Source organism: Platalea leucorodia (assembly GCF_965183815.1).
Source record: "Platalea leucorodia genome assembly, chromosome: 1".
NCBI lineage: Eukaryota > Metazoa > Chordata > Aves > Pelecaniformes > Threskiornithidae > Platalea > Platalea leucorodia.
This window is the reverse complement of record NC_138823.1, coordinates 160034797-160055853: the sequence shown is the minus strand read 5'-3', so window position 1 is coordinate 160055853 and position 21057 is coordinate 160034797. Positions and strand designations below refer to the sequence as shown.

The 21057-nt window shown below is 41.1% G+C and overlaps 1 protein-coding gene across 1 annotated transcript in view; it reads left to right on the top strand.

Annotated features, from left to right (window-relative positions):
* Positions 1-21057, top strand: part of DPP6 (dipeptidyl peptidase like 6) — a gene marked incomplete at both ends in the record, with an annotated part of 418985 nt that overhangs the window by 386514 nt on the left and 11414 nt on the right. Inside the window, 2 exons of the mRNA XM_082328177.1 lie at positions 16606-16653; positions 20693-20791. Of these exons, the coding sequence (XP_082184303.1) occupies positions 16606-16653; positions 20693-20791 (147 nt within the window). The remainder of the gene's footprint in view (positions 1-16605; positions 16654-20692; positions 20792-21057) is intronic.

Here is a 21057-nt window from a genome sequence, read left to right as displayed (position 1 = left end):
AACTTGAGTGCTGATGAGTTTGTTCATGGCAGAAGAAAGGACATGCAACCATTTCTGTTGCAGGTTAACTTATACTCTAACATTCTGTGTAGCGGGTTTGGTTACACCATCTTCCTCATAAAAAATCTGTGAAGTCACTGAGACTTTTGCTTGAACACACAGAACTGGCAAAGGTTATTCTGGATCCTGGAGTTCAAGTCCCTGCTATTCCAGACAGTGGCATTGTAGCATCCTTTACATTGGTTGGTCAGTCTCCATCAACTGACCTCAGCCATAAGCTGATTTTGGGCAGCTCAATGCACTTGCGGAGGTGTGAGGCTCCCCACAAAGGGTTACTGCCTTCTAGCTTTGAGAGAAGAGGAATATTGAGGAAGACCTCTGGCACATGCATACATTACTGCAATTAATGCCACTTAATACATGATGACAATGATAGGAGGGTGTGTTGTTCATGGAATGCCTACCAGCCTGCTAATTAAAATTCTCCGTAATCACGCATTATCAGAAAGGGATTAATCATTGACACAAAGAAAATTGGTAGTTACACAGAGAGGAGAGGACTGTAATGAGGGCTAAGAGAAAAGTATTGTCTCATGCTCGGCATGGTTGCTGGTGGTAGAGAAGTGCCTTTGCCACTGCACTGTGTATTATCCTTTCATTCATTGACCAATTTGGGAAAAAACAGCTTTCACTTTTAAAAGAGACAACAGTGTAACTTAGAACAGGGAACGCTGTCTTCTTCTATAGGTCTCAAATCCTTCCTTCTTTTACAAAAACAGTAAGATTGTTTTGATTCAAAATACCATAAAATCACTATGGTCTATGCTAGCTTTTTGAAGATTATCTCTGCTGGAACCTATGTTTGTAGCTGACTGGTAGTCTTTCCTGTCAGTATTTTGCAGATCAAATTACTTTAAAGCTGTCTCTCTCTTTGGAGAAAGGAAAATAGACTCTTCTAACAAAAATGTTAAAGTATTATCACCTGGTTTGGATGTCCTCTCTAGCACTGCAGTTATCAGTACCTTAGCCTAGATGCTGTAGATCAGTAATCACAGGTAACAGGAATGAAGTCATTTCTGCCTTTCCTAGCAGGCAATTTTGTAGCTGTAGCGCAAAATGACATGTTGCAACTGAGCTGTGCTTGATAAAATACCTAAAGAACCAACAGGAAAGGGATTTATCTGGGTATATATCTGCTTTTCCCCAGGTATGTCCTCTGAGTTAGCAGCCACGATGACAACAGCTCTGTAACTACACTCCTGGCCCTATAGTGCTGAAGGATGCCTCTAGGCCTGGGAAATCATTAAAAACAGGATTTATAGCTCTTGGGTCCTGCCAGATAAAATCCTGGTTCAGTCCCATAAAGAGAGAAAAAGTGGTGCAAAAGCACAGAGTAGGAAAATGTTGCAATTTAAGGATTTTCTTTGAGACATTGATACTAATGAAGAAGCAATGCAACCAAATTACTGATAATCTGAGTCAAGTTCCTCATACCATTGTACATGTAATTCTTTCTCCCTGTGTATTCATGAGTTTTAAAGACAAATGCTGCAAGTTTATTCTTTATAGAGGCAGCATGTAGCTATAAACTTCTTAGCTCCTTAAAGTGTTTCTTGAGAATTTAATTATCTTCTTTCCTCCCTTTTGGTGGAATACAGAAACACCATCTGGACCTGGGAACACTTAGGAGCATTACTTGCTACTTCCACTTCCTAGGTTTATTCTGAGCATTAGAAAGTCCTTTTATTATTCTACATTTCTTTTATTTTCCAGATTTTTGTTGGAGTCAGCAAAGACTTTCACTACCAAGTTTCACCAAATCATCTGGCTCTGCTTTGCGGCAGATTGTCCTGACCTCGCTTTTAATCACATTTTAACACTGCAGAGTCCAGAGCATGATTTAGCAAGGTTCAGTCTACGCAGTAAGGAGAGGTCTAAAACCACGTTTTGGAATAATTTTACAAATCTAGATTTTTCTGCCCTCTGATGTGGTCGCAGCACAAGCTCCTGCCCACACAGATGATACAAGGCTGAAATGTATGGTTACACTTCTGGAGGATACCATATACACAGAAATTTTTAGTGTAGGAGAGTCTAAGTTACAAAAGACATTAAGCGAAATCATTAATTTATAATGAGGGCTGCTTTAGGAGAGTGCATCGGCTCAGCATTTATTGTTGGGACCAGGATTCCAAACAGGGCTCATGTCCTTGATCAGTGCAATCTTTCCAAACCCAGTCAGTGATTGCTAACTAGCACCTCTCCTGCTTTCTTTAAACAATATGGAAAGGGATTTTTACTAAAACCCACTAGCCAGCACTCCTGTGCAAAAGAACTTTTAAAGGAGGCTGAACGTGGTCAGAAAAGTGGGAAAACTGGGTCACTAATGCTGCCTCGTGTGCTGCATAATGCAGTGCTGTGCAGCGTGAGATAAACTCAGCCAACAGCTGGGTGGGTGGGAGCATCCTTTGAAATGGCAGCATCCACCACCATTACCATTGGCATCGTTCAGCTCAAGGATTTAAAAACCATGATTTTAAAAATGTGAATAAACATAAAATTCTGGGCATTTTGTCTAGTATTGTGTCTCTACTTAGATGCCATTACTGCATAAGGACTTTGTCTTTTTTGAGGAGATATATATTTTGGAAAATCTCCTACTATTTTATTCTGTTATGGGATTACCAACTGATTTAGATAGACTTGAATGCGTTCCAAAGAAAAGCTAAATTAAAACCAATAAAGTGCTTGGATTTGTTGATGAATTTCACTGTAACAAAGTAACGTTTTATTTTGCCCATCTTATGGATCCAGTCAGTTTCATCTGCACTTTTTGTAATGCTGAGTTTAGGGAACTTTTTTCCCTGAAAATCCCATAAAATCCTAGAGATATGAGTTTTAATCAACAAACACCTTCACAAAAATGTACTATGTTTAGCATATCACTCATGAGAAATGTTTCTCTGTAATATTCATGACAAAAAAAACCTAGGGGCTTCTACTGCTAGGGACTTACTTTCTGAATGAAAGTGTCTGAATCCTTTCTGCCTCAGTAAAGAAGGTCACGACATTTGTCTTTCACCATGAGTGAATCAAACCACATTTACTTCAGTTTCTCCATCAATATGAGGGCCATGACATCATCACAGAGACATTATTGGCAGTAATTTGTACATCTATGTCACTTTGAACAGGAAGAGCTTAATATTATTTAATATCTCAGGATAATTCTGTATTGAGATTTATCAGGATACAGGGAAGAGAGAACAGAAGCTTTAGTGCTGGTAAAATAAATACTGCACTAAGTGTTTAATTCGCATTATGGACAGATGTGTAAAGCCCTTTGCAACCTTTCCCAGCTGATCATTTTCAGGCTTTTACCAAGCGGGGAGCAAAGGTACAGCGAGAATTAGTGGTTTGCCTATGGCCACATCTTGAGTCAAGTATCGTGACCCCCATTTCCTTCCTCATATTGCAAGACAGTGCTCCAAGGAAAAGCACCATTGGCTACTGGAACAGACCAGCAATGTGTCTAGCTCTCTAGTCTGTCTCCATCAGTGGATGGTGCATAATTACCCACTTCAGGATCTTTTGCAATAATGTACCCATCAGGGACGTGTCTGCCCAGCTCCTGCAATAAGAGGTTGGCTCATGCCTTCAGGCAGGAGAATAATGAACCTCTTTCTACATCTTTCTCAGTTCCTTCATTTAATCAGACCTTTTAACCTGTGCCATTTGGGCCAGACCTACCATCCCTGGAAAGCAATGGAAAACGTGGAGACAAGAATTTTTTATACTAACTATGGACAAACAGATGCCAGGAGCTGTAAATCAATGTAAGATGTCTACCATTCAACAGCACAAGTTCATAAAACAATGTTTTGTCTACAAAACCTAACTATATTTCTCACAGATTGCCTTACATATCACATAGAAATCTTGTATATCACAGTCTCATCAACAGCATTCCTGGAACCAGATTGTTCTTAGTAGTCGTTATGCTCAGGTAAACATCAGTGCAAGCAATAATGCAAGTACGCAGCTTAGCTCTTCCCTGGATACCTTTGGCTATTTATGGACTATAAACCAACTTAATATTTAGGTATATATATCTGCAAAAAAGCAGGATTGCTTTCTTTGTTCCCGTTCTGTAACAAAATAAACATGTTATTTGTAGAGTACTGTTGGATTCTCTAAATCCTATGTTGAATGTGGACACCTATGATGATACATATATTTACAAACAGGTTGTTTTTATAATAGTTGTTTTAATTTGTTGGCCCATATCTAGACATGGGGAGTTCAAAGGCACGTTTGGTAATAGTGATCTGAAAAGTCCTAACTAGCTGCAAAATGCTAGTTAGGACACATGGGTTTGATTTTTTTCTCTGTCACAAGCTCCTTTAGAGAATTCAAGCAGGTCTTGTAATTCCCGCTTCCTAGAGGTGTTGTGAAAATAAAATCCATTACTAACTGCAATGCTCAGACGTGCAGTGGCAATAAGGGGCAGAGGCACCTAGATGGGTAAATTACCAGAGTGGTTTTGAAAGATTCAGTGAATCTTCAATCTATTCACTGCAGAGAAATCTTCCTAGCAGAAACCCAGCTATTATTATGCAGGAGAGCACTCTCGTAACAAAACCAGCATGTAAAATGATTAAATCATAAAGGAGTGAAGAGTTAACAAGGCATGGCTGCGCACATTTGCTGTTAGCTCACAGCACTGCACGATGTTTCGTCTCAATAGCAATTCGATAACTAGCCTGTAATTACATCGCAGGCCTTAATAAGTGCGGGGCCAGTCCTCCTAGGTGCTGAATGCTCTTAACTCCCACCAGCCGCAGCAGGAGCTGGAGATACTCCATGCAGCAGAGGAGCCCCTCAGCATGTGGCGGGACAGGACTCCAGCAAGACCAGCCTCCCGTGCCACCGCAGCATCACTCAGTGCCTTTAGAGATAGGCAATGATCTCTTGAACGAGGGATTGAATTCTGAGTTATAGCAGCAATAAAGCAGTTATGAAAAATATAATAACCCATTTTGGCTTAAAGCACATCATTATGTATTATATGTTTCTATAGCACTGTGAATGTTTTAGGAACTGGGAGACCCGGTGCAGCTGCAAGGGGGAATATCATCCTGCAGCTTTTTTGGTTTGGAGGGTCCTTAGTTATGTATGTGTGTGCAATTTGCTCCTTGTGGGTGAGTATGGAAGTACTGACCTTCCAAGAAGGATTTGAACAGGGAAAAAAGCACTTGCTTGTCAAACGCTACAGGGAGAGTGTTTCATTAGGAGTGTTTTCTGTCGATAACACTCAGGTTAAAATGGTAGAAACTCTTTTTCTTGCTTTTGCGAGACGAAGAAGCTGAAATTCCTTTTTAACCTCTCCAGGTAACCACTTCATGTGGCTTGGCGCATCTCTGGCAGGCAGCTGGGGAAAGCTTGCTGCTATGGGTACAAGTATCTCACTCCAGGGCCTGAAACAAACATTAAACGCACAGAGGAGAAAGACCTACATTTAATCCCTACATAAGCTTAGTTACGTAGAAAGCCTGCTACCTGGCAATGCTTCTGAAGCATGTGGGTTTAGTGTCAACTAATAATATCATAAAACTACCCATCATGGTAATGGCAAAGCATCTTAGAGAGTCTCCGGAGCACTTCTTACTGAACTCCAAGTAAATGCTTTCTAAGTGCAGCTGGTCCTGCTAAGAGGGCCAGAGCTTGGCAATTCAGGTGACCTTCGGCAAGGGTCGTAATAAAAGATGTCATTGAGTACTCTAAAGAGACTTAATTAGATGCTGAAGTAACTACTAGAGCTGAAAAGGAGTTTTATTAACCAATTCGAGAGCCTATGAATAGGCATGCCCTGGTTTAAATGTGAAAGGTTGCTTCCCAGATTTTACTAATGGGGCATGCACCAGCTACCACCACACTTCAGTATAGCCACGTCAACAGCTCTGAAGACCCCAGCGAAGGCTGAGAGCCAACTTTAGATGCTTTCCTTACTGCACGCGCCATAAGCAATAGCTCCCAGGCGGTGACCAGGAGGAGGAGGCTTAGGGGAAGGTGGTTTCTACCGGCTGTTCCAACTGATCGTGCCTCTCTCTGCCCCACCTCGCCTTGCTGGGAAATGCAATAACCCACTATAAAGCACTTTATAGTATTTTTCATCAGTACATCTTGGAGGACCACAGCACTGTATATCCACAAGGACTGGAAGATGAAGTTGGTGCTGCCACTGAAAGAGGCAACTCCATCCTCTGTCCACCCTGGGGGCTTTTTCAGCAGTCTGCTACTTGTGCCACAAATAGGCTCACCCTGAGCTGGGTCCAGGAACTGAACTGAATGAAAATTAAATTTAATTTTTTTTTTTCTGCTGGGATCAGTTCTAGAAGCTCTTCTGCTGTTTTGCTGGATGATTGTACAAACATTTGTGATCGCGCAAGGGAGTGGGAAATGCTGGGATGGGACCAAGTGGCTGAGGGGGGGTAGAAGTGGACAACGCTAATTTAAATTTTTTAGGGAACCACAGAGCAAGGATTTGGGAGTATTTTACGGGCCATCCGATGACTGCAGCTTGTTACTGCTGCACCCTAGTGTAGACTGGTATCTATATTCTCTATTACTCGCAATTAAATGATGGTTTTCATCTGCTAGCCCAGAGTTACATTATTTTCCAGCACATCAAGTGTTATGATATGCATCAACAGAAGGGTTTGCTACTTACTGCCTTATGTGCAACTCATGGGTGTTCAGATTTTCTGAACTATCTGAGCTGCCCTTGACCTGGATGTGGGATCCACAGCAAGGGGCAGAAAGCCAGTGTTTGACACTCTGTGCTATGGGGGTCTGAACATGGTGTTGTCTTTCTGGGGAGAGCAGGACAGGCAGTCCCCAAGAGCACGCTATCCTTGTGCTACTGCACAAGCCAGGCATCCGAGCCGAAATGTCTGGCTAACAAAATCCAAGATGCATAAGAAACATGGAGGTAACACTGAAGTGCATCTTAATGTCCTGCAATGTGATAATGGCCTGCAGGAACCAGGCTTGACCCAACAGTGTGGGTGCAGGTTGCCACCCAGCTGAATGCTAAATGAGCACAGCAGCCGTGCTCGTGCCTGGAAGGCATTCCTGGTGGCTGCTCACATATTAGGTCACAGGGTGACTGTTATCTGTTGTGACCAGAATGGTTTCCTATACAAGGATGATCATGACAACGCTTGGGTTTTTGTATACCCAGTAGCGGGAGGCTGTAATTAGTGCTTCCAGGCAAACTGTGACTTTTTGGAACTTTTCCCGAGGCTTATGAAGCTTAAATTAGTTTCTGCTGTTTGAAAGCATGCACAGACTTAATCTCTGGGTCCTATTTATATTATAATTACTATATAATTCACATTTGCATTCACTTGACTCCCTTTCTTACTTAACAGCCAAGGTTGGCTCTTGCATCTCAACTCCTTTGTGCGCAGTTCAACGGTCAGAAATCCCGTGGGTAACAGCAGGATGGGGAGAGCTCACTCTCGCTCCCCCACATGCTTGTACGACTTCAGAATAGCAGACTGATATGAGAAATCCCTTTTGCATGAACAGAAGGTACCACAAGAGCTTTTTCTCCAGGAAAAGAGAGTATGCTATTAGTGGTTTGGAATTTGAAAGAAAACTTCCTTTCTATCGGCTGTTAACAACATAGTTATTACTGTAGTCTGAGATTAATTAAAATGGTGGCTTTTGTGGATCTTACAGTCACATTTTGTCTTCCTTTAAGCAGACTATTCATTTATGTTATAAAATATTTCACTGTATTGCTATACATCTTTAATGCAGTGTAAAGTACCCATAAATACTCAGTGACATAGAACAAGTGGAAAAATATGCATACATATTTAATAATAAAATGAATAGAAAACACCTGTACTTTCCAGTGCATGGAAAAAAAAAAAAGATTGTGAAATGAAAGTGAAACTCCTATCCCTTTTAAAATTACCTCATTCTGCAAAGCACTACGTGTTCCTTGCTTTTGCATGCTTTGATTCTGTTTTAATTTTGATTCTTGCTTGTAGATATAAGCTGTCTGGCATTGCCCAGAGGAAGGTGATCTATCATCTGCTTGCAGCCAGGGTTCTTGTCATTCGGTCATTCCATACATATAAAATTTTATCTGAACTCCACTCGTAGGAGATAAATGACCATGACAACAGGCTACCTCCGATGCTTCAAATAACGAAGCTTCACAAATCAGGCAGTGGCCTCCTGCATGTTGAGACTAGGGTGCATGTGCGTTATTTCCAGCTATATGAGCGACCTTGGTTGAACTCATTATTCTGCAGTGGATAGTACAGATGTTACCATCCCGCAAGATTTAAAGCTTCCTCTAAGGAAAACTGCTTCTTTCACCTTGTTTGCCAGCTGGACCAGCTGTAAGGTTTATTGCTGGCTTTTGTTTTCTGTTTGCATGATACTTGTTTAGTTCTTTATTAATGCAGTCAGTACATTAAGGATATATTAAAACCTGAGAACTCATGAGAGGAAAACAGCTTAATAACTAGACAATGCGAAGCAATGTTTTTGTTTTGGGTTTTCTTGAAGTTAATACCCAGCATCAGTTATTATTTAACTAGCTAGGATATCATTATTTTGTTGCAAGAGAATTTTACTTGTGGAAAAGAATAAATTAAGATTATCTAAATCAATTTATACTAGGCTTGTAATGGAATAAATACAAAATATGCAATGGGTTTTTATTCTGTGAGTGTTAAAGAGTTGTGAATGGCACTGAGAAGAGAGTATTTTCTTTCATGCTGCGATTACAAGGAAATAGCCTTTTCCCTTGAATATATCAGCAGTATGTTTATTAGAGGAGCTGGGAGGAGTAACAGGGACTGCAATGCTTTTCCTCCCCTTCCACAGCTCGACCAGGACATGGCTGCACAGTCTTTCCATCATGACTACACTGCCATTTGTGATACTTTTTAATCACGGAATCAGAAGATCATAGGAAAATTCAGGTTGGAAGGAACCTTAGGAGGTCTCTATTGCAGCCTCCTGCTCCAAGCAGTGTCAGAGAAGAGATCAAACCGGACTGATCAGGGCTGTGTCTAGTCTCTTCTTAAAAGCCTCCAAGGATGGAGAGTGCACAGCCTCCCTGGGCATCCTGAGCTATCCGGAGACTTTCCAAGGTACACAGGCAATACAGAAAATGTCAGGCATGTTCCTCCACATATGGTATTTCTCTTAGGATTAGCAATCCAATAAGACACAAGTAGATTTTTAAAATAGGGACAAATGTTAAACTTTTGCTTTCATCTCTTTTCAAAGTTTGCAGAAAGCCTGGATTAAAATTGAATTGAAAGAGGTTAAGTTAATGAGGGTCTCAATTAGAAACAGCAGGAAATAGAACAGAAATTGGAAAAAGAGTTGGATATGGGGATTTCTCTGTTCAGATTCATTCTTCCAACCATAGATCTGAACCAGCATACTAGAAAAAAATACCTTAGCCTTTTGGGAAGTCAGTGATACCCACATGAGCTGGAGTGGTTCCCGCCTACTTCTGGTACTTATGTCTCCAGATACACAGTCATGGGGCACTAGCAGGTTCAGGAACTCTGCAAGCAAATTCTCCTACCCTACCTCCTTTTGATGGCTGATCTTATCATTATTACCTGCAATGTTTCTTGAAGTTCATAGGTTTTCCATGTTCCTCTTTGGAACCCTCCACGTGCATTATTGCATTATGGCTTTTGAAAACCTTAGCCAAAGCCTCATGAAAGGAGAGAAATGCTTTCATTGGATGATACTAATTAAGAAGAAGAGGATGGGGATTAGTGAAAGAATTGTAAGGGAAGCTTAAGAACCAGCTAAATGAAAGAAGGCAGGAGATTATGATGAAGAGAAATATGAGGCTAATTGGAGATCAGCAGCAGGGCTTAGTAGGAGCTGGTCTTGGGAATGACCTTACTTAGATTGTTCCCTGGCAGCCTGGGAACCCAAAGCTGGATGCAGCTAATGGAATTTGTTAAGGCCACAAAGCTGATAAGCATCATCAGAAAGCAGAGAGAAATACTGGAGAATCTGGCTGTCTTGCAGGCCTGGAGTGGGAGAAATTAATAGTACAAAGAGCAAAATTAAGCACTTGGTAACTCAGGGCAAGAATTTGTCTTGTATGCTTGAAGCTCAAGAGTTACAAATGCCTCAGCAGAGCAGATGGATGCCTGGGCATGCAATGCTGATCACTGGATGTCTGCAAACCACCTACGGGCTGTGGTCATGGAAAAGGCAAATGCTCTTTTAGGATGGATCAGGCAAACAATTTTCTGTAGAACTGGGCAAGTAGCAGTTTCACTGTATAAGGACCAGTTAAGACAGGGATAGAGTCCTGGTCTTTTCTGTTCAGGAAGAAGGAACTGAATGTGAAATGCTCTTGCATTAAAGAGTAAGAGGAAAAGAAGCTTTGTCTTACAAAAGGGAGCTAAAATAATCTAGTTTATCCTACTGGATGAGAGCTTTGGGGACACATGACTGCTCTAACTGTAATGGGAATACTCATGATTAGTAAAAAACAGCTTGTTGGAACAAACCCAAAAAGGTGTAAATTGGAGTGACAGCCAGTGTAGCTTCAAGTTAGAAGGCAGCTCCTACCAGAAGAGCAAGACACCTGTAGGAATTACATCAGCAAAAACAGAATTATATTTAGAGGGCATTTGTCAATACTGTTATAATACACAATTACCTGAAGAAACACAGAGGTCCCATACTCTTCTGTGTTTCAGTGACCATACGACAGACAGTGGATGGAGCTGGTTAGCGTCAGCCCGGCTTCCCACACCGCTGTTCGTAGGCGCCTCTCAAAATCCCGTGGAATGGACTGAGGACCTGACCATCCTTATTTACTCAAGCAACCTTTTGAAGAACTCATCAGATCTATCTTGTGTAGTATAATTAAGGACAGCTCTCTTGCTCATTTGCCCTCTAGACACTGCCAACTCAAGCCACCACAGAACAACCAGATTTATTTCTGCTTTATATAAAGTAAGCATGAAATTTATTACTAGTATCAGATGGGGCAGAAACAAGCAGTACCATCGGTGTGGTTTGTGCAGTCCTGCGTGTTGCCTGAGAACACGACAATATCGATTATTTTACAAGACAAGTTACATTTGAGGAAGTAAACATTAGATTAAAAAATTAAATGCCTTGGGGAGGGTGAATAGCAGCACAAATGTGTTTGATGTTTGTGTCAACAAGGTTGCCAAAGCAAACAGCACGAACATCTGTCTGTAGCATAGACTGGAAAATACTGTAAATGGGAAAATATTTTAATTGTGACCAGTGGTTCACAGAACTCCCCATGTCTTTATTTATTAGGATGATAATATCACCCCAACATATGAACTTTATGCAGCACGTATAAATAATTCATGGATTAGCAAATAAAGAGATCTGGAATCTGTACACAGAGATGGCTGTTGCCAATTATCTCACTTGTGCAGAGCCAGACCCTCTCAGCTCCCATTGCTTGCAGCTGCTCTTTTAAATCATTCATCAGCGCTTAAGAGATATGCTGGTGGCGCTGGCAGAGAGTATTTGAATTTTCATTGTTTACACACTGTGAATTTAGCTTCTGGTCTGAAATTATCTGCCACATTGAAGCCTTAGAGAATATGGATGAGAAGAATAAGACAATTCCTTTTTTTCCTTTTTTAACACTTCTATAACTTTGATTACCTTTTTTGCAATTTTACTTCATATTCTTTTTATAATCACTACTTTCATTTTAAATTTGTAGCTGATATAATTCCCTACGCTGTTTAGATCATGAAAACATCAGGAATACTTTGGAATACGCTTTTAAAAGTATTACAAATAAAAAGCCTGGTAAATATTTTGTTCAAAGTTGTATGATTTTCCATTTTTATTCTGGAAATCTATACCTTACCACTAAATATCTAGAGTTGCTCCTTTCTGATAGTGTTTAAGGAGAACCCTCTTGGAAATAATAACGAAAGCTGCTTAAAAAATTGATTACAAGTTACGGCTAATGCTTTTTTTTTTTTTTTGTCAAATTACTGAGGCACTTTTTTTACTGAGTTTCTGTGCACTTTCAGATCACGGTGGGTAGTACTTCCTTGATGATAAATTTGCTGGTGTCATTATAGTGATATGGTGTAATTTACTTCTAGCATGGATAATGACAGTAACGTTTTTAAAGTCAAAGGTCTTATGATAAAGCCAGACTTTTAGCTGTATTAATTGAAAATCTTATTCCTGTAACTAGAGATTTATTATTATTATTAACTATGCGTCTATCCGGGAAGGTATAGAGTATGTCTATACACACAGTTCTCCTGTCAATAGTTTTGGTCCTTTCTCTTAAGCTATAAATAAAACAGCAGCATTAAAACTGCTGTCAAGTTACTGGAGTTAGCTGGTGCAATGCTGGAGCGGAGGAGAGGGAAGCTGAGCCTGCAAGCCAGATGAAGCGGTTCCAGCTGATAGTGCTCCAGCGCACCCCATCCCGCTCCTGCCAGAGGGATGCAGAGAGGGATGACGGGGTTACAGAGCTCGTACGGTGCCAGCCAGCATCCTAAATATGCCCACACCTCTGAGTGTATCACAGCCCTGCTTGTAACTACCCCTCTGCAACCAGGGCCGGGGGAAGAAATCTGACAGCATCATTACCCCCTTGTCATGCAGGAAAGCGGCTTGCCCGTGAATCTGGGAACAGTCACCCGGATTATGGCATATGTGCTGGGCTTCTCTTACCTTTTCACATGAGGGGCAAAACAGCTCAGTATCTTCATTACTTTCTTGAAGTGGAGCACTTTGTGTTTTATTCTGCAAGGAGCACAAGCAAATGCTGGATCCAGCCTGCATCTGATGCTCACATGTGCTCAGGACCTCTCCAAGCAAGAGGCAGAGCGTTTGCAAAGTTTCCAAGGGGGACGGGTAGACACAGGCACTCCTCAGCACTGATTAAAGAGCAGAAGCAGCAGAATGTGCCAGGGCTCAGGAGTCCCAATCAAAGCCCGTTTGGAAGGGCTCTGGAGAGAGGAGCCATGGAGCAGAGGATGTCCTCACTCTGCTTCTGTCAGCTCCCAGCAGTTCCTTGAACAAATTAGGTTTCACTCTCAGATCCACAAATGACAGTGGATGGCATTTACCAGATGGCATGTGTAATGGGACTGTCACACTGTTATAGGTTTAAAAATAAAGTATGGGAGGCAGCTAATGAATATACACTTCCTAATTTCAAGGATTTCGTTCTATCCCTGTCAGGCATTAGGCACTCGGCTTGTGAGTACTGAAAGACTTTTGATGTGTGTGTACTAAGAGACATAGTCCAGCATGTAACTAGGCTGTTTTACTTTTAAAATTGGCATTGAAATAAGCAATTTCATCATTCCCCAAAAAAGTGATTTTTCTTCTTAATGACTTTCATCCCGCTCACAAGTGAAATAATACATTGTTTAACTGGAATGTCATCATTGGGAATATTTAATATTGAGAGTAACCTTTCACACAAACCTGATGATTCTTCTCTGTAATTTCTGTCTTTAGCATTTTTCCTCATTTGTTGAAAAAGAAAAATTGAGAAACTCAGAAGACTACTTTTTCAAGGATACTGATGCATATTTTAAAATATTTTTATTTAATATTACCTCAAACTGAATATCTTTGTATGGAACCTCACTTTAAAATATTGATTTGGGGAGGCAACAGTAAGGTAGTGAGAGATGAAGGAAAAATAATATCTAATACATGGAATTTTCTAAACTACATATTGTTTTTTTTCTTTATTTATTAGTTTCTCACAGTTTTTCCAGTGCCAACACAAAAAGGAAAAATAAATTAGAAAATAAAAGGATTATATGCATTGTATTTCTCTCTTTATCCCTTTCTTTTTGTTAGGCATTTTTGTGTTCATTAAAGGACTGCTCTAGCTCTGATTGAAGTCATTTGGGAGGATTCCTTTTATTTTCAGTGATGATTTTATCATGCCCATGATGAATTGTTTATTAGGTTTGTTGCTTTTCCAGCAGACTGGCTTCTGGGACTGCAGGGAAAAAGCAGGGCAGATTTATAAATAAATATGGTCAGCATATCAATGTATATTGGTAGTAGAAAGGTAAGTTCAGCTAAATCCTAGTGAGTAAAATGCGGTTTTCCTCTGTGCTTTATACTTACTTAGCTGCATTCAAAGAAAATGGTACAAACAAAGGAGTTGGATTGTTAGTGAAGAAAATTCTCAATCAGTAGGAAACAAAAGTCAGGCTGCCATATCAGTGAACTTAATTATAAATAAAACCTTTTTTTACCTCTTCTCTGTATAGGTAAGGTCTACATGTAACACTCCTAATTTTATGCAATGGGATCTGGTTTGTTGGCAGCAGAGGGAAAACCATTGACACAATTATACTGCCCTAAAGCCTTTCTTGCTCTCAAGAACTTATTTCACTTAGCAAACCAGTATGGATGGCTCATGATAACCCATTTTTGTTGCCATTTGTGTGCATACTGTCAGTTACAGCATTTCAGGGGCTTTTTCTCAGCCACCTCTACACAAATTGCTGGTGCACATGACTGGTGATCACGCAGGATTTGCTTGTAGGTTGAAGGACTCAAGACATCTTAAAGGGGCTTGAATCTCAGTGAATATCAAGCCTCTTTAAGCTGTCTTAATTTTGAAGCTTAAAAAACTTTGGGTTTTTTGATATTCAATGTAGTTCAACGGTAGGTTTCCCCTGCATGCCAGCAGCGTGCCACCAGACTGTTGGAGCCCGAGAAAGTAAGAAACGTTGTTTCTAACAACCTTTCCTCCACGGGTCACTTGTACAGACAGTTCCAAATTTTGCCATCCCCACTGGCTACACACCCTCATCACATAGTAAGTTTGAACTGGAAATACAGTATATACAAAAAAGAAGTCCTGCCACGAAGACCGGTGAGACCACACCTCAAACACTGCGTTCATTTTGGACCCCTCACTACAAGAAGGACATTGAGGTGCTGGAGCATGTCCAAAGAAGGGCAACAAAGCTGGAGAAGGGTCTAGAGCACAAGTCTTATGAGGAGCGGCTGAGGGAACTGCAGTTCTTTAGCCTGGAGAAAAGGAGGCTCAGGGCAGACCTTATCGCTGTCTACACCTACCTGAAAGGAGGTTGTAGCGAGGTGGGGATCGGTCTCTTCTCCCAAGTAACAAGCGATAGCACAAGAAGAAATGGCCTCAAGTTGCACCAGAGGAGGTTTAGATTAGACATTGGGAAAAATTTCTTCACCAAAAGGGTAGTCAGGCACTGGAAGAGGCTGCCCAGGGAAGTGGTTGAGTCCACATCCCTGGAGGTATTTAACAGATGTGTAGAGGTGGTGCTTAGGGACATGGTTTAGTGGTGGACTTGGCAGTGGTAGGTTAACGGCTGGACTCGATGATCTTAAGAGTCTTTTCCAGCCTAAATGATTCTATGAGTCTATGATTCTATGAGCTTCACCCACACACGGTGTGGGAGCCCTCTGGCCCTGCTCTTTTGGATCTTTGCCAGGCGTATGGATAGTCTTTCCTCAGCTGCTCACACTTGCTGCTGCTGCATCATATTACATTACGGGGAAAGGGCAGGAAAGTAAGATAACCACTATCTCTGAGGTTAAGAATTAACTATGTCATCATTGCAGTGCTTCTTCCATCTTCCTGAGCAGTATTGTCAAACTCATTGGAGAAGATACGAACAGGTATGGTAGTAACCTGTGAGTGGCTGTGCTGGGTCAGACCAAAGCTCCTTTTGGCCCAGCATCCTGTCTCCAAGAGCAGTCAGCAGTTGATAATTGAAAAACAGAGAGAAAGAAGCTGACAACTATAAAATGAACCTAATCTCAAGTACCACCCTATTTTTCTATCTATCAGCCACTTGATGACTTTCTGAACAAGCAGTTGAACCCAGACCACTGTGCTAAAGACTATAACACCCTACAACACCCTGTGCTGAAGACTAGAGCATCCCGTGGTAAAGACTACAGCATCCTAAAGACCGTAGCATCCTATGGCAATGAATTCTGTGGTTCACTCATGTGCATCGCATAGTAATGATAATCCTCTTTGTATACTACTGACTGATTTCAGTACCCAAATGCTGCAATTTAAGATGGCATATGTGGTGTTTTTTAGTGTAAGAGCCAAACTGGTGTTTAATTCATTTGGAAAAAAAAAAAAAAAAAAAAAAAAAACAGAAACAAAACATTTGCAAAACAGCAACAGTTATCCATAGCATATAAAATGTAAATGCTTTGTGCTGTGATGTTTGGGTGTCATTAGAATAATTTTAAAAACAAGTGATTTAATTGTGTTTGTGCTAATTATAATGTTTACAAATTAGGGAAAGATGCATTTAGTGGTCTGTTGGGAAAGGGCTTTGAAACCTCACATGTCTTCGAGTCTACAGTACTGTCATTTATTCATAGACTCTTTCTAATACCAGGGTGATTTGCTTTTTAGATTACTCTTGCATGGAAAGTGAGTCTCAGGAGTCTTCAGCTCCGTGGAATTCAAAACCAGGTTCACGTGTGTCTGTTTGTGCTTCGATAGATATTTAATCAAGTTCTTTTCTTCTTTTCAAGGTCCCCGAGTCCCGATGGTGACTGTTCACAACACAACCGATGCACAAAGTAAGAACGGGCTTGAGCCTTGCAATTCTTCAGAGCAAAGTAGCGAGGCAGGACGCTGAGATTTAACTGCTTTTTAGTAAACTTCTTACACTAGCAGGGATACCAGACTCTGCCTAGATGCAAGCCTTGGGGTACGAAGACAGTGGTTTGGGCATGATATTTGTCATCAACTTACTCAAAAAAATGCACAGTCCAGATCTCTTTCTCTCTTTTTGTTAGTCTTTCGCAAATATTGATTTACATCCTACTCAAAAATAATAAATATTTGATTTAATCTACAATTTTAAAAAATAATCCACTGTGATATGGATTACCAGGTTGAAGGAGATAATACAGAGGAATGAGTCGCACAAGTTGTACTCTGCCTGTTTTCCTGATCTGTTCATAGGGATTGTAGCACTTATTGTTCAGTACGGCTTTTCTAATGTTAGTAATTCACATCTACACCAGTGTGAAGCTGGAATTATTCCAAATACAGGTTTCTTCCCTCAAAGTCTTTGATACTGGCTGTAGCCATTGCCAGACTGGTTAGGACTCCCTGTAGAGCCCAGAGAGCCATGAGGTTTCTGGGGTTCCTCCTTTACACCTATAGCAATACAAATTATCCAGAAAGATCAATTTTTTGCCCCAGGTCAATGTGGCAGGGAGCCTCAGATAGACAGCCTTTCTCTGTCCCTTCTCTACAGGGGTCTTAAACCAAGGTGTCCCTTTCTCTTTCTCATGAGTCTCAGGAGACTTAATAGCGGGGTGTGGGAATGAGTCTCACGTGAAACCAAGATTTATCTGCTCCCGTCATTTTGATGGGAGACCCTTCTCTTTCATTTTAATGTAGAGTTTAGCCCAGCCTTATCCTGCAGTTAGGGATTTCAGGCATTGCTGTGATCCAAATAACAAGCAACACCTTTATTCTAACTGCTCTGTATGTGGCCAGTTTATCAGGTGTCAGTTTAGCTTAGCTGGATTTACAGCAACTCATTGCTGTTGTACGTGCAAAGGAGCAGCGCAAATCAGGGAACTTGGGTCCCAAACTAAAGGTTTTCTGTGAAACGCTGAGCTGCTGAGCTGCTTAACTTCCCTCTGAAGGCAGTAATTGTCAAAGGAGAAACTCCTGTGGCACCAGGACATGTAAGAAAGAAAACACAGGATCCATCTTGCTTTATACAGTCTCTGTGTGGGACTTTTTGTTCCCTGTTCTCTCAGTTTCTGTTGGCAACATGCATTTCAAGCCCTTACCCCATCTAGAAAAGTTTTGCTTGTAAGCAGGATGTGTAGAGTGCAATCCTAAATTCTGACTGAATTTTTAAAATCAAATTTAAAATCAGATTTGTGGCATATTGTATCCTTTACCATTAAAATAAAAAATACTCAGCAGTGTCGAATACCATTAAGGAGATGCATTGTACATTTAACTCTGATTTGTCTTCCCATCCTTTTCAATTAATTTGTTCCAATTAAAAAGTTACTTTGCAGAGAAAGACATGCATAAAATTTAGCAGCATCCTGGAACAAGTTAGGTTAAAGCAATGTACTGCTGTGTGACTCTCCTGTAAGGGCAGCAAGAAAGGTCTTTGCTGCCAAGGCAAAGCAGCACAACGTACCCTGGACCATGGCTTAGACCGTCTGCAATTATCTTGCTTATGGCATGACTGTGAGATAAATATTTCATTTCCTTGTGCATCAGTTTCCCCACTAGTCTGCAATTTCTGGGTAGAAGTGCCATGAGAGCTGACTGATATTGCTGCCCAGAGGAGGGCCCTCGCTTTTTGTTTATGTTCATGTTATTGCTGCTGGCAGTAGTGGGATAGGGGTATAGCTCCATGTGCCAGCCTGGTCCCTTCTGAAAATACTTCTGCTATAAATAAGCAAAAGTTAGCATTTGTAGTTATTCCAGCCTACAAAAAATACAAGAATTGCTTTTTCAGGTAATACTGAAAGCAAATTGCAAGCTCCTGGCTTTCCAGTCTTTCTGCACCAGTGACCACTCATATCTCAGTCTCTGCACAAAGGTGTATCAGCTCTTCTTCCCAGCAGAGGCCCGGGCTTGGCAGTGCCCTTGCTGAGCATTACTCCAGAGCAGCCCTGGTGATGCCCACAAGGCTCCTCAGCCCCCAGAGGATGTTGCCACAGGGCCAGGAGAGTTTCTTAGCTCTGCCCTACAGCTCCAAAGTGGCTTTCTTTTATTCCTCCTTAAACACAATACCTTAATTTTACCATAGACATGGAGACAGCTGACTGGCTATAACAGCATGTGCAGGATAGTGCTCTCATGAACTGTGTAATAGCCTTCTGTATAGTTTTCTAAAATACTTTTGCTGAATAAAATGAGAGATACTATAAAATAGAAACAGCAAATGAAGGGCTTGAAAAAGTAACATAAAACACACCAAGACTAGTGTTATTTTGATAGATATATATGTGTAGCATTTATTATGTAGAGAACTCGATCTAGTCGTGCACAGAACACATCCCCTACTGAAATTCATGATTTTCTGCATATGATTATCGTTTTCCCTGGTTCCTTTTTTTTCCCCTCATTCTTTTGCTTTTGAATAAAGGGCAACTGACAGTTGCATGTTACTGAATTTACTTATTTAATATGAGCCCATTACTCTATAAAGGGAGTTTGCCTCTGTATTCTGCGATAATCTGATAATAGTGAGTTGCACTGAATATTATAGCGTGCTTACATTTAATTAAGCAATGACCATTTGTACTCCACAGACTTGGCTCCCTGTGGTCCTAAAGCAGAAAAGAAAGTCCTTTAGGAGATATGCCAATCTTTTTTATTTCCTCCACAGTCTTCCTGGCTTTCTGTGAATGCAATTATATGAACAAATAAAACGGCTTGACTAAATTCCCCTACGTGGCAAGCCCCTTTCTGCTGATAAAGCTACTTGTGTGTGCCATAATTAAATGAGAATCTTAATATTTAACTAAACGTAATAGGCTGTTGCTTTGGCACTTTTGGGGGGGTTGTGGTTTCAACAGAGATGAGCCAGGCTTTTCAGAAGCAGGTTGAATAGTCATTGAACTAATATACTATTGCTGAAAGATCTGTGAAATGTATTAACTGGGAAGGGCATGTTTTTGTGCTGTGCCAGTCTATTCAGCAGAGATGGGCAATGAGAGCATGATAATCAGGTACCATAAGTATTATTTGAGGAGCTAGGGTTACACATCTATTTGCCAATGTGTCTCAAAAGGGAAGTTACAGTCAGTGAAACACATAATTTGGTGTGAAACCCTCAAACCCTCCTTGGGTTCACGTGGCAGAGATGATACCCTGGATCCTCCTGGTTCAAACCCAGCCTGATGCCACGGGGATGAGCACTGCAATGGGCTCCCCAGACCAGGATTCACTGCCACCACAGTGAGATCCCCCCGGCCCTTGAATCCCTCCCCCATGGGGCTCAGGAGCCTCACCATCACCAGGAGACATTTCCCAGCACCTAGGACATAGAACCTGAAACGTCTCCTAAAGGTGGGCCCTTTCTGTACCAGCTGGGAAGGACTTGCTCTTTCTGATGTTGGAGGTGGCCACTTTTTCAAGAAGAGGCTCAGCGGTTAGAGCACATGGCCAGGATGTGGAGTATAAAGGTTAAATCCTGGGAAGGAGGAAGGAATCCTCTATTTCAGTCCCAGAGAGTCCTTGGATAAGACCCACAAGCAAAAGAAACAATTCTTGAAACACTCTGAAAGCCAGGACTGCTCCAAAACCTGATGTTGCAGGGTTGTATGACCTTTGTGTACTCTACTCTGCCCATAGCTTTCCTTCCCATGGATTTTCTCTTGTGTAGCAGCACAACCTTCCCTCCAAAGTCTCCTCCCTTTCCCCATTTATTATGTGTAACCTGAACACAGACATTCTTCATTTGATATCTGGCTTTGCATGGTAGGTAGATGTCTGACTGGGACCCATAGTACTGCCTCAACACATAAGGAAACTTGTGTTACAAATACTAAGGTGGCAATAAAATGTTAAAATGCTTTTTCACAAACAATGCCAAAAGTTTTTGTGATCTTGTCCTTCTTCTTTCAGAAATTTTTGAGCTGGAGGTAAATGAAAATGTGCAGCTGACTGTAAATGACAGGCAAATGCCTAAGGTAGAATACATGGAAATCAAGATAGATGATTACAGTAAGTAGCACTTTTCCTCTCTCTTATTTTTCTTTTTCTTTTTCACTACTATTGCTGTGAAATGATACAGTCATCTTGGCTAGACGGGCAGGAGGAAAAATGAGTTTGGCTCTCAATAAACTCACACAGTTTGCAAAGCACTCTCTTAGGATGTGCTACATAAGGAGGTTATTACAGAGACAGGATTTGATGAGAATGCAGCTGAAGAAAGGCAAAACGATAGGGTTGGGGATTTTTTTCCTTTTAAAATTTTCTTTGTACACTCT